General features: G+C 41.2%; 1 protein-coding gene across 1 annotated transcript in view; it reads right to left on the minus strand.

Moving 5' to 3' along the window:
- Positions 1–732: 732 nt before the first annotated feature.
- The window catches only part of LOC139709875 (solute carrier organic anion transporter family member 4A1-like), a 103,039-nt gene continuing 90,134 nt past the window's right edge, over positions 733–13,637 (minus strand). The window contains exons 5-12 of the mRNA XM_071621830.1: positions 12,703–12,802; positions 10,445–10,566; positions 7,584–7,838; positions 5,397–5,592; positions 4,285–4,438; positions 3,614–3,798; positions 2,220–2,284; positions 733–1,034 (exon numbers count right to left, since the gene is read on the minus strand). Coding sequence (XP_071477931.1) covers positions 733–1,034; positions 2,220–2,284; positions 3,614–3,798; positions 4,285–4,438; positions 5,397–5,592; positions 7,584–7,838; positions 10,445–10,566; positions 12,703–12,802 — 1,379 coding nt within the window. The remainder of the gene's footprint in view (positions 1,035–2,219; positions 2,285–3,613; positions 3,799–4,284; positions 4,439–5,396; positions 5,593–7,583; positions 7,839–10,444; positions 10,567–12,702; positions 12,803–13,637) is intronic.

The raw sequence follows: 13,637 nt of genomic DNA on the forward strand, positions 1-13,637 counted from the left end.
ATGATTCCTGAGCCTCATATGAAAATGGCCCCTAAATAATTTTCTTTTCGAACATAGGATACAGTTTTAATGCAATGCACAATTTGGTTTAGCGCAACCCATGAGAACAAAACAACAACAAAACCTCCAAGAAACAAACAAACACACAATATAAACCTGCCTGCATATCCGATCCTCCTCGTTTGCATATACTTTTTTTTTCTTCATACTCATACTAGATAGGGAACTGCTTGATATTGCTAGCGCTCTTTTATGAAAACCCGCAACATTCCAAACATACAAACACCAGCCACAATCAACATGAACAAAGAATGGAGGACTTAAGTCAACGAGTCATATCAACAAATAAAACACCAAAGGAAATCACATCCTGTCGCCAATAAGATAAAACTTTGATCTGATCAGCATACATCACCAGGCGTGGCGCACTGCGCTCGTTTTAAATCCAGAAAACACCTCTCCAAGTCATTAATCCTTTGTGAACTTTGAGTGCTAAACTCCATATCGTTGTACGCTCTGTCCAACGGTCCCTGCCAAAGATAGAGTTCACAGAGAGATTTTACTGATTGGGCTGTAGTTTGCCTCTCGGCTTGTAGGTGAGAGAAACGTTGCTGCCCGCCACAGCTACCGTGTTGAACACCATGAAAATTGGGGGAGGGGTTGGGAGAGAAAAGCCGCTATGTTGTAGCGGAAGCCCTAACCCTCACGGAGCCCTCAACTCGCGGGGCGCTTCTAGACGATGGTGCCGGTGTCTTGGGAGGAGATAGAGAGCTCGCTCTGGCTGGCTTTACTCCTAATGCCGTCCTGGGAGTCGACCTTCTTGATTAGCGGCTTGCTGGGCTTGTAAAGGACGTGGGCGAGGATGACGAAGACGACGGAGAGGAGCTTGAGCACGACGAGGAGAGTCAGCGTGTAGCGGCTAAAGAGCTCGTTGTTGTACGTCCAGCACTTCCGGCTGCCGTCCTGACCGTACTGCCACAGGAGACACGACTTGTCGATGAGGGCACCAAATACCACTGGCCCCGGCACGCTCCCTGCGAAGAGAAGCAGAACGTCCAAGGTCAAACTACTGTAACAGTGGAATGATGATAATGATGATAATAGGGAGCTTTTAATAGATCTGCGACGTACACGTTAAGACGACGGTTGCGTTGGCCGTTTTTCTCTCTCTCCCTGGGTCGTGTTGCCAAGTAGCTTTAGATTACGCGAGGACCAGCCTATACAGAGTAAAATGGTGCCCCCATAATGATCATCAAGTACTCCTATCTTTCTGCGTCGTGAAAAGAGCGGACGCAGAAATGTCCCAGAACGGACCGTGAAAACTCAAGACGACGCGAGGATGATTATATAGTTTTGTACAAGCAAATGTGCGCATGCGCAAAACACTTTTTTTTTCTGTGAACGTCGGCGGCGCAAAAATCTAAAAGCTCCCGAAAGATTTTTTTTTTTCTACAAATAAATTACCTGATGAGTCTAAATTATTATTTTTTTTTTTTGTCCTGAAAACATTGTTTGGTTAATGGAACCTGCATTTTTTTCTCTCTCTTTCCTATTCTTAATCTTTTACTCATTCTCAACATTGAATAATAATATCTTGTAAACAAGGTGTCATATAAGTGGTATGTTTTCGAAAGTGGTTACAATTACATTGTTTGGTTAATGGCATAAGCTAAAACTATATCGTTTTGTCCAACGGAGGTACATAAAGACGCTTGAAACTTCGTATGTTTTCTAGCAACTCTTATGTCATGGTATTGTTACTGCGATTTGTTTAATTTCATCGCACAAAAACAATATCGCAAAAATAAGGAAAAAAAAGTCCCTGTCTCAGTGACATGTGACGAGACAAAAAATTAAGAGAATTTCCTTAGCTTTTCACCAGTGAAAAACACTACTATAAAAACTCCAATATTGAATAATCATACGAAATGCTAGATTTGTAGACAGAATTATCAGTCATTATATTGAAAACACAATCCATCCTATGTTTGAAACTGGGCCTCATTTCATGGTTGATATGATAGAATGGAATTACAATTGTCATGGTAACGACAAGAATCCAGCTTCCTGATTGGCTGTCGCTATGGGAAGTTGCCATTCAAGCATGAGCTACTATCCTTACATCTTTTAGGAAATGGGGCACTGGAGTAGTCATTTTCATGAGACGTTCGCCAGCGACATCACATTCAATTGATGTGCTAATGAATTGTAAAACTTACCGAGCATTCGAAACATTAATGACTGGACACCGAGGGCGTATGTACGCTGAGATCTTGAGACCACTCTGAAATATAAATGAATACAAATAATAAATGAATGCATGAAAATGCAGAGTTAGGAGGATTATACCAATACATGTAGCATACTGCTGTCAGATAGATCGATGTTAAAAGTTGAGAAAAGCCACTTCTTTCAAGAAATGCAGAGTATTTTTTTTTTCATGTTAATGTGGCTCATTTTAGTGGGGTTCTCAAGTCTACTTTCCATTGGAAAGTAAACTTTCCAGATGGGAACAGCAAAATTATCATCGCTGATGACAAACAGTTCACAGAAATAGAGTTTACATATAAATGCATGCACATATGGGAATTATTCGATAGGGTCTACAACACAATGGGGTATAACGCGTCTACTAATCCAGAGCAGATAGAAATCAGACCTTCATTAATTTGAAAAAAAAATCAGAGAGGGATACTATGAAAATAATACACATCAGGGAGGGCAATAGTAAGAATCACCCACACAAGGCACCTTAGGCACAGTCTAACACGCCCGGGGCGATAGTCGACTATGGCGGGTTTTGGACTGTTTGGACAATTGTTGGAAGGTACCCTGAGTAAGGGTAACAATACTAATGCCCGAACAAAATGATTTGCGTCATTAATTTTGCTTTATAGGATGATAAAGTGGATCCTCTTCAACTGAAAAATCACCCTCATCGCGAGTAGGTAGAACGATGAAATCTTGCCCATTCACCATCACAACCACCGACAACGCGACAGTGAATGGGCTAATTAATGACCGGTCACTATACTTTATTATATACCTCATATATAGATTCCTCTCATCTGATTGGTTAAAAGTGGAGTCATGAAAATAGCTGTGCCCCAGTTTTGATCAAAATGACGTCATGATTTACTGTGCCCGGGGCATAGAATCAACTGTGCCTTGTAAATAGGTTTGGAGACAGTTGCAACCCCGTACACATAGATCACTCATATGTACGCACCAATGATACGACCGCCGCGCTGTCGATCAGCGTTGATTACGAGTGCTGTAAAAGAGCTAGACTAGAATCTATATTTTCGGTATCTATATTTCGGACTCTATATTTTCGGTATATAAAACAAATAATGACAGCTTGATATTCGGGGCACAGTTAAAATTATGTAGGCCCTCGGTGATGTGAAAACCATAATTTTAACTGTGCCCCTCATAGCAGTCATTATTTGTATACTAATGACTGGTCATAAGCAAAATGTCATGTTAGGCAAAATAAATGCCTGGTCACATGTACGCCCTCAACCAATCATTTTGATTAGCATCTGCTCCATCATTTCATAACACATATCTGTACCCCTAAAGATCCGAAACCATCCAAACGCGCGCTTACCTGAGCGTCGCCGTAATCATGGGAACCGTTGCTAGGAATGTGAAGGTGATCATGAGAAAAAGGAGAGCAAAGAACGGCGCCCTCAGGGGGCAATCTGTCGCACAGCGTCCCGACACGCCACGGCCGAATCTTGGCGACTGCGAAGTGGAATTGCCGCCAGCTATACAGTGACACTTCTCGTACGTCTGTATGGAACGAAAACAAAATCACCAACATAATACGTTAGTGAAGGACTCCCCCAAATCGCTCAAATTCAAGACTTATCTTTGCTGCTCATTTGGATGAGAGATAAATCTGTAATCTGAATGATCTGGAAGAGACCATAACAATAAGTTGCATGGCAACTGCATGATAACAGATTATATAATGCGGCGATGGAGACTGGGACAAAATGTAGTCGAAAGCTACTGCGGATGTCATTCTCATCGTTACAAAAACAAACAAACAAATAATTAATACATTGATGAGACGACTACGATTCTGACTTTCGTATATGATATCAGTTGTGATCACGAGCAAAGCGATGAGTAGAAGTTGCTTGTCAGTCTACCTTATACATACATTATACAAGACAATTTATTTGAACTTTGTTTTTCTTCATGTAGATTAAAAAGGTATTATAAACAAATGGAGCAAAAATATTACATGAAAAAAAAAATTACCACGTGCGCATCTTCGCTCTGCACGGTTTCGCAGCCAGCACGGCAGGCGGAGTAATACATGACGTCATCCTCCCCGCACACCGGCTGAAAGTTATCCGTGCAGTGGCAGTGGGCGTTGCACTCCGCCGAGAGGTTGGACAATCCGCCGCCGTAGGCAAGGGACCTGGGGAGAGTGGCAAAGATGTTTCAAAAATATCTAACATCAAGTTCATGCCTTCTCATATCCTCGAGAAACGTTTGGTACACTGCTATCTGCTCCAACAATTGACCGGTTTTTATTGCAACTGATTAACAAATTGTCCTACATCGACGTATAGCAGCTACGACAAAAGAAATTGTAGGCATACATACAGCAGGATTCGAACCTACGACCTCCTGTCTTATCCACTAGACCACCGAGCTTCCGCCCGCCAGCCAGTGCTGGTTCTAATCCTTATAGCATGCAGCGGGTACTGCATAATTATCCAACTGATGAAAGTCTTGCGTCGAGTTACCTTTATTGCAACTCTTTTTACATCCTTCATTTTCAACTCCTAATAACTTTTCAGAGAATGATGAAGCTACTGCTTTGAAAGTTGGTGTAAGTCTTGAATGAAATGTGTTACTTAATCTAACAATCCCTTCATTGATGTGCTTGGAGTTTGACACCCTGTTTTTTGTCCCATTCACTGCACAAAGCACGGCTTGGTAAAGATTTAGCGCTTGAATAGTCTTCAGCGCCTCTTTTCTCTGTACACACTTTTCCAGAGTGCATGCTTTCTTTCCAATATCTAGACAGGTAAGGAGATTTGATTTGCATCACACTGTGGACTCCCGTTATATCAAAGTCCTCGGGACCGGCAGTTTTCTTTCGTTATATCGAAATTTCGTTATAACCGAACAAATAAATAAAGAACAAAGAGCGGGTAATGTTGCGGCCTGAATATTTATTTCGTTGTGACCGGAATTCGTTATAACCTTGTTCGTTATAACGGGGGTACGCTGTACATCATTTTAAAGCGTAAAGTCTGCGCTTTCAGAATCTGCTCTCAATTAAAAATCCATGTCTGGCGTTTTTCGGTTGGTTTTGTGATGCAGGGTCACATTGATACACTCACTGATGACCTTAAGTTTGAACTCACCCATTACTGTACTCGACCGTGACCCCAGCGAACGGGGCGTTGGGACAGCTGATCATGAAGGTAAATGTCAGGAGGAAAGAGGCGCAGAGGCTGGCCAGGATGAATTTCATCATGCCGCGAAACTTGAGGTCGAAGCGCTTGACCGTGTAGCCACCGACGAGCGCGCCCAACACACTGGACGGAGTGACCAGCAGGCCTTATTAGAAGAACGAAAGCAAACGACAAACAAAAAGAAATCAATATGCAGTTAGATAACTTCAGTGTTAAGCATTACTTGGATTTTACACTTGTGGACTAACAGATCTCTTTTTGCATTGGTGACGTCAAAGATGAAACATTGGCAGTGATATGAATCGTATTGTTCTGCTATTACTTTGGCAGCGTAGGAGAATATAATATGTACACGGGTTTTGCGCTCGAGAAATTGATATCATTATTATACTGATCATTAATGGTGTAGTTGCAACAGCAGCAGCAGCAGCAGTAGTTGCAGTAGTTGTAGTAGTACTAGTAGTAGTAGTAGTAGTAGTAGTAGTAGTAGTAGTTGTAGTAGTAGTAGTAGTAGTATAGTAGCAGCAGCAGCAGTAGCAGTAGTAGTAGTATCATTATTACTTTTACATGAAAATATTAAAAGGAAGGTAAACCCCAAGCGCAATGTGGATTGAGTGAAAGCAGCAACATTAGTAGAACACATCAGTAAAAATTTGAGGAAAATCGGACAATCGATGCAAAAGTTATGAATTTTTAAAGTTTTGATGTTGGAACCGCTGGATGAGGAGACTACTAGAGGATATGACGTATGAGTGGACAACAATACAAAGAAAATATAAAGGAAATTTAACAAAAATTCACTTTTCTAGAATTATGAAAGAGCAATGGACCAACCGCTTTCAGAAAGCAGGGGGAATAATTGCTGCCCTTAACATATCTCAATATCAAGTTGGTGGAATTTGTAATTTTCATGAAAAATGGATTTTTGTAGTATTTTCTTTATATTTTCTTGGTATTGTTGTCCACTCATACGTCATAACCTCTAGTAGTCTCCTCATCCAGCGGTTCCAACACCAAAACTTCAAAAATTCATAACTTTTGCATCGATTGTCTGATTTTCTTCAAACTTTCACTGATGTGTTCTACTAATGTTGCCGCTTTCACTCAATCCACATTGCCCTTGGGGTTTATCTTCCCTTTAAAGAACCATTACCCTGACAGGTCATATGTATAGGACCAGACAAAACTGCATTTGTAACAGAATGATTTGACTGGCAAAATTGGCGTTTATTGACGATCTTCATCAACCTCATGCCGAACTTGTTTAATGAAGCATGTTATCATGGCGTTCTAGATCGACCTATTCTGCTCAAATTCTGTATCGTCTGTTCGCGAAACTGCCCGTAAACTTCTAGACCAATTTTCTCAATAATGCGTTTATATGGTTGCTGGCTTTACTTTCGTTTCTGCCTCGGGTGTGTGGAAATGATGGGAAATAACTCAAAACGTGGTTGGAAAGCTTTAAAGTACTTTATAAAATAGGTTCAAGAATGTAGCCAATTGGAAGCGCTGAAATGAGTCACGTGTGCGTGCATTATTTTCTTCAGGTAAGCACTAATTAATAAGAAGAGTCTCTCTTCCACCTCCCTGGCCTGACGTACGTCACAATGTTTTACACTAGCAGTGCGCACTCAATCAGTTGTTACAAGTGCGTCACGCGCTACTATACGCGCTGTCAATCCTGTAAACAACTTCTAGTTCGGGCCGCGGGCTGCCACAACAGCCGGCGGCCTTTCTTGTGCATAACAGTACGTGGCGTACGTATACTCTTATGCGTACGTACAGTACTTATCAGTGTGCGGGATTTCCGAGTGCGACGTGCGTAAATGTTTGGGACGAACATCTTCGGACATCTTGACTTTTGAGCGAGTGCTACATGTAGCTGACTGGTATTGACTCACAAAGGTACGTGAATAATGCTGTTAGTTTTCGACCCATTTTATAAAACTAATGATGCACAGGATTATTTCGTGGCGTTAGTGAAGGTGCGGCTCACTCTCGAGTATTGACAACGGTTGCAAACATGCACTCGGCTGCGCCTCGTGCATGTCCCACCATTGTCAATACTCTCGAGCGCGCCGCACCTTCACTAACACACTCTATCCTGTGCATCATTAGTATATTGACAGCAGCTACCTGCGGTGATGGCGGCAGAACCCGATGTCATATTGAACTGGGACTCGAGGTACTTCGGGCCGAAGACGGCGATAGATGCCAGCGTGAACGTCTCGGTGACCGACACCATGCTGACGCACATGAAGGCGGGGTTGCGGATCAGCATCCACGTGGCGCGGGGGAAGTCGATGAGGCCGCCGCTGAAGCCGGCCCGCACCTCGAACTCGTGGCCGTTGTGCGCTTCGTTACGACGCTGCTCGCGAATCTTCTCCGCACCTGTGATGTGGAATTAGGAGAATCGATATGCGAAGATGGAAGAGGAGGAAGACGAGGGGGAGGAAAGGCATGATAAGGAGACGAGAAAGAGGAGGATGAAGATCAGAAGGATAAAGGTGAGGAGCAGAAGAATTGAGATGATGAGGCGGAGGGAGGCGGAGGGAGAAGAAGAGGAGGAGGAGGAAGAGAAGGGGGACCATGAGCAGGAAGAGGAGTTAGAGGAAGAGGAAGAGGAAGAGGAGGAAGATAAGGAGAGGAACAGAAGAATTGAGAGGAGGAGGAGGAGGAAGGTGGAGGGAGAGGAAGACAAGTACGAAGAGAAGGAGGAGCATAGGAGCAGGAGGAGCAAGAGAAGGAGCAGGAGGGAGATGAGGAGGAGGAAGAAGAAGGAAGAGGTGGAGGAAGAGGAGGAAGAGGAGGAGGAGGAGGAAGAGGAGGGAAGAAAGGAGAAGAAAGAGAGCAGGGGAAGGAGTAAAAGGTAGAGGAGGACGATGAGGAAGAGAAGCATGAGAAAACGAGAAAGAGGAGGAGGAAGAAGATAAGGAGCAGGAGAATTGAGAGCAGGAGGAGGAGGGAGGCGAAGAAGAGTCGGAAGAGGAGGAGCAGGAAGAGCAGGAGGAGGGAGATGAGGAGGAGGAGGAGGAGGAGGCGTAGGGAGAGAAAGAAGAGGGGGAAGAGGATGAGCAGCAGGAGGAGCAGGAAGAGGAAGAGAAGTTAGAGGAGGAGGAGGAGGAGGAGGGAGATGAGGAGCAGGAGAAAACGAATGGAGAGGAGGAGGAAGAAGAAGATAGTGATGAGGAAGAGGGGAGGAGAGAAGATGGAGAGAAGATTGTAGTGAAGGTGATGACGATTGAAGAAAAAGACAGAAAGAAAAGGAATGTAAAAGAAGATAGATAAAGATATTGAGATTCAGAAGATAGTTGAAGGGTAACAGAAAGGCACAAGTCAAGGAGAAAGAAGGACAAAAACGTAAAGTTCATTTGAAAAGATAGGATGATTTCTCAGATGAGCGAAAATACACATTCAAAATTCAACCGGTTGCCATAAAACACAAAAGGCTAGGATGATTAACAAGTAGCAAATATTGAAGCACTGTCTATCATCTTGTTGACAAATTAGAGTTCTCTCTCGACAGTTTGATATTCATGATGAAGCTGCCCAGGCATTTTCTATTCGTGTGGGGGGGGGGGGGGGGGGCAACTTTCAGGACAAACTAAAGCAGTATTTCTCCGTCATTCCCCTCCCCCTCCCCACTTCCCCCCTCTCTCTACCAATCTATCTATCTATCTATTTATCTATTTATTTATTCATCTATCAATCAATCTATCTATCTGTCTATTTATCTATATAGCTCTCTATCTATTCATCTATCTATCCGTCTATCTATCTCTCCATCACGCCTCAAACCTGCATCCTACTGTCATGACTTATAAATTCAGCTTTCACATGTTTATTTATTGCGCTCGATGTAGGCACGAAACGTGTTTTAACACCTGCGTTAACCACGGAACAGGTGAAGGATGATCGTAAACGTGCCTCTACACCAACCCCTCCGTGAGTAATTTCCGCTGGTATTCAGCAACTGTGTGTAGTGTTTGATACATGTATATCGAAAGAAAAATAAAATTGGAGTGCATCCGCAGAATGCAACAAATTTGTGAACTCTCATAACACAGATTCATTACACTGCATTGCGGAAACGTACTTATGGTGGTTTATTCTATTTTTTTCTTGGTTGGTTTTGTGTTTCTATTTTGATTCTGCATGATTAAAAATGTGCACATTATAGCGTCACATGCAAAAGACAAAATATGTGCACATTGCATGTGCCATGTGTAAGTAGCATAATAATTATCACAAATTATCAAATTTCAGTGCCGGAGGCTTCACATTTAACTCTTTCGTGAACCTGAGTAAATTATTTGTACACAATGTCGATGGCCTTTAAGTTCGTGGTCCTGAGATGGCTAATTCGGACTTTGTAGAGGTGGAAGAAAGTAGGCCGCTTTAATGGAATTACCCTGTACAAGGAAATGAAAGCTACTTGTTCTCGATTGTGCAATGTATTAAAGACATTATCAACCACTGCATTGTTAAAGCATGGTTACAGAGACTAGTAGAGTAAAAATGATCCTAGCTTACATACACTTTATCATTTACACCACATATCCAAAAAGCGGCCATGTTGCAAACTGGGTTTTATCAGACACAGCGCGTTGGGTTACATTCTACGTTTACCTCATTCTGTTTTTAATTCGTAGGCATAGCTTCTTGCTTCTTCTTTTTTTAACCACCATCTACAAAAGAACTGTGTCCCCATTTGCTTGTTCGTTCCTTATTTTCAGGATCATCATCCATAAGGTATAAAATATTTCTACGGATCTACATTGTTCTACCTTGTCAAATATCAAGAGAAAGAGAGAGAGAGAGGGGGAAGGGGAGGGGCGACTAATAAGTTATAGGGGAAGAAAGCAGAGAGAGTTTGGACCGTTTATCTGCCTCGTGTGTTTAAATATTTGACAAATGAGACACGATTATAGAGATTGCCCCGGAAGGAATTGTGTAAAGACTGGCATAAACACAGAGACCAAGGGAATCATACTGACCCGGAAGTGACCTTGGGAATCCACAGAGCGGGAATGCAACAATGAGGGCGAGGATTCCGGTCACCAAGAAACCCATCCACCAGGCTCCGACCCATACGGGACTATGCGGGTCAATATCCAGTCTATCGGGAATAAAACATACCGGGACAGAAATAGCCCCGGGAAAAAATGGGAAATGGTTACAGAAGAAGGCCAAAAATCAGGGGAAAACGAGAGAGTTGATAACGGCGAAAAATGAGGATGGAAGGAAAGTACAGAATCGAAAGATGAATGGTGAGGTGGACAGAAAGAAGAACAGGGTACGAAAATAATGACAGAGAGATAGATAGATAGGGAGATAGATAGATAGATAGATAGATAGATAGAAAGATAGAGATAGATAGATAGATAGATAGATACATACATACATACATACATGTAGATAGATAGATAGATAGATAGTATAGATAGATGGATAGATGGATAGAGATAGATAGATACATACATACATACATACATACATACATGTAGATAGATAGATACAGTAGATAGATAGATGGATAGATGGATAGAGGTAGATAGATAGATAGATACATACATACATACATACATACATTGTACATACATGTAGATAGATAGATAGATAGACAGATAGATAGATAGATAGATAGATAGATGAATGGATAGATGGATAGAGATAGATAGATAGATACATACATACATACATACATACATATGTATGTAGATAGATAGGTAGATAGACAGATAAAGGGAGGGGGAGAGAGATAATGTACGAGCATATCAAAAGGGCGAGATACAGGAGAACGTTACATGGATCAATCACTTTTTTTTCTTGTTTTAATTTCTGATAGAATTAAAGAGACCTTGTACGGAGCATAAAGAAAAACGTAAATATTCTACTAGTAGTAGAATTTTGATACAATAAAGAGACCTTGTAAGGAGTATAGAGCAAAACCTAAATATTCTACTAGTAGTAGATTTTTGATACAATTAAAGAGACATTGTACGGTGCATAAAGAAAAACCTAGATATTCTACTAGTAGTAGATTTTTTATACAATTAAAGAGACCTTGTACGGAGCATGAAGAAAAACGTAAATATTCTACTTGGAGTAGATTTTTGTTATCACGCTTTCATCGCATTTATTGGTTGACTTTTAGCATGGAGATAAGTAGGTCTACATTCGAGAACAATCAGAAAGATTGGCGCTTATTATATGACTTACAGCCCTTGATGAGAAAATAAACTCATTTTCAAATAATTATGGCTATTTCTGTCGATGGGTTCGATTACTCACACCTTAGACCACCTAATATTTGAACAATCACTCGTTATCTGCATGCAATCAATGCTATCTAAATTTGTCCACGGACGATTTAATGCTATATTTCACTAGACTCATTACTGTAACGAGCATTTGATTGCTACGTGATAGGTTATAGGACACGATCGAGTCTCTAGTTACTGGTGACACCAACTCTATAATATGCTGTTTTTATGACTATTTCCCAGAAATGTATTGTAAAAGAAGGAGGTTGAGGGGGAAAATGTGAAAAGACGCGCAGACAATGTACAAAATGAATGCACACAATGCATAAATAAACTCTGTAGTCCGTACCAATGTATAGAAGCCAGCGAAACAGCGAGCTCGTGAGGGTGGAATACACTCAGCAATAACGCGAACAAGTCAGTTTGGGGTTCAACTTTGCGCATGAGCAGAAAAAGGTCATTTGTACCAGCAGGAGATGTTGGTTATTAAATTCACTGAGATACCATATATGCATCTGTGATGTAATGATTATTCAAGTCATCCTTACAAATGGCGCTTGCCAGCACATCCATTAAGCAACAACAGTGGTATTTGGGAATATCATCACAAAAGCATTATGCATACGTTCAATGCAAAATAATGAAATTGAGGCTCTCCCAAAGTGATGACTGATGGACCACTCTGTTCACCTGGTCCACTCAAGGTTATCCTTTGTTTGAACATGATTGATGAATTTAATAAATTCTCACGTCAAGCAAGCCTTTGCATTATGTTGCATTGAAAACGAGAGCAGTATCTAACCAACTGAGAAAAAAAGAAAAAAAAAAAAAGAAAGAAAGGTGATTTGTACCCATGCAGCCCACACATTGTCATGATCTAATTCCGAATTGGCTATCTAAGTGAAAAGCCTATAGACATCAAGAAGTGATATATTTTGGTTTCCTTGTCGCCGGCGTTCGTTTCATAAACCTATCTTTAGAGCACTCACTCGTTGCGGTCTATTAAAGGGTCGATGTAGAAACCAAGGAACACGCCTCCCAGTAAATATCCTAGCGCTGGTCCCAAAATGGCGAACGCTTTGAAGACGCCTGCGTGAGCAAGAAAGGAAAGAAAAAAAAAACACGTTAATTTCATCATATCTGACTGGTATAAAGAATTCTTTCACTTCATTTATCTTACTCAATTACTTGAATTACATTGCAGGTCACTATATTCTTGTGTTTGCTTTGTTTCGTTTTGGATTGTTGTTGTTTTTACAGAGATAACTCAATAAAGCCTTCGATCTTCACACACAGACACCTGGATAAGATGTCGAGCGTAATGAAGAGTTATTAAGGACACCATTGTTTGACTAAGCGCTCCGCTAAATATCACATGAATAATGCAAGAAAGTAACCTTTGTGAATATTATGATATGCTCCATCTAAAATGCAGACTTGACCAGTATAATCTGCCCATATTTTCTTGTTTAATACTCTGACTAATGCAAGCACAACGGGCTGCCTTTAATCTGGCCAACTTCGCCACACTGTACTGCTTGCAAAAACAATTCCTTAACCCTTGACCTGCCACATCGATTAAATGACCATAAGTTTGTGTGTGAAATCTGTGCACATTCTACTTATTGGAATAGAAAGGGTTAAAGCGCCAATCGATTTTATGAGCAACATAAAAATACTGTATTAACAACAAATACAACAGAAACGCATTATAAGTCATGTTAAATCCATTGTTATTTCTAACATAACCACATCAATCATGCATAATTGTATTTTTTTAATTTGAATGAAATCAGATCCTTCGTGAATCTCCCCCCCCCCCCCCCCCCCCCGGGAAAAAAAATTATTCTCTTTTTTCTTCTTCTTCTTCTTCTTCTTCTTCTTCTTCTTCTTCTTTTGTGAGTAAATGCTAGAGAACATTCTT

Source organism: Diadema antillarum, unplaced genomic scaffold, assembly GCF_040938485.1.
Source record: "Diadema antillarum isolate AM-2024a unplaced genomic scaffold, OU_Dant_1.0 seq00001476_RagTag, whole genome shotgun sequence".
In the NCBI taxonomy this organism is placed as follows: domain Eukaryota; kingdom Metazoa; phylum Echinodermata; class Echinoidea; order Diadematoida; family Diadematidae; genus Diadema; species Diadema antillarum.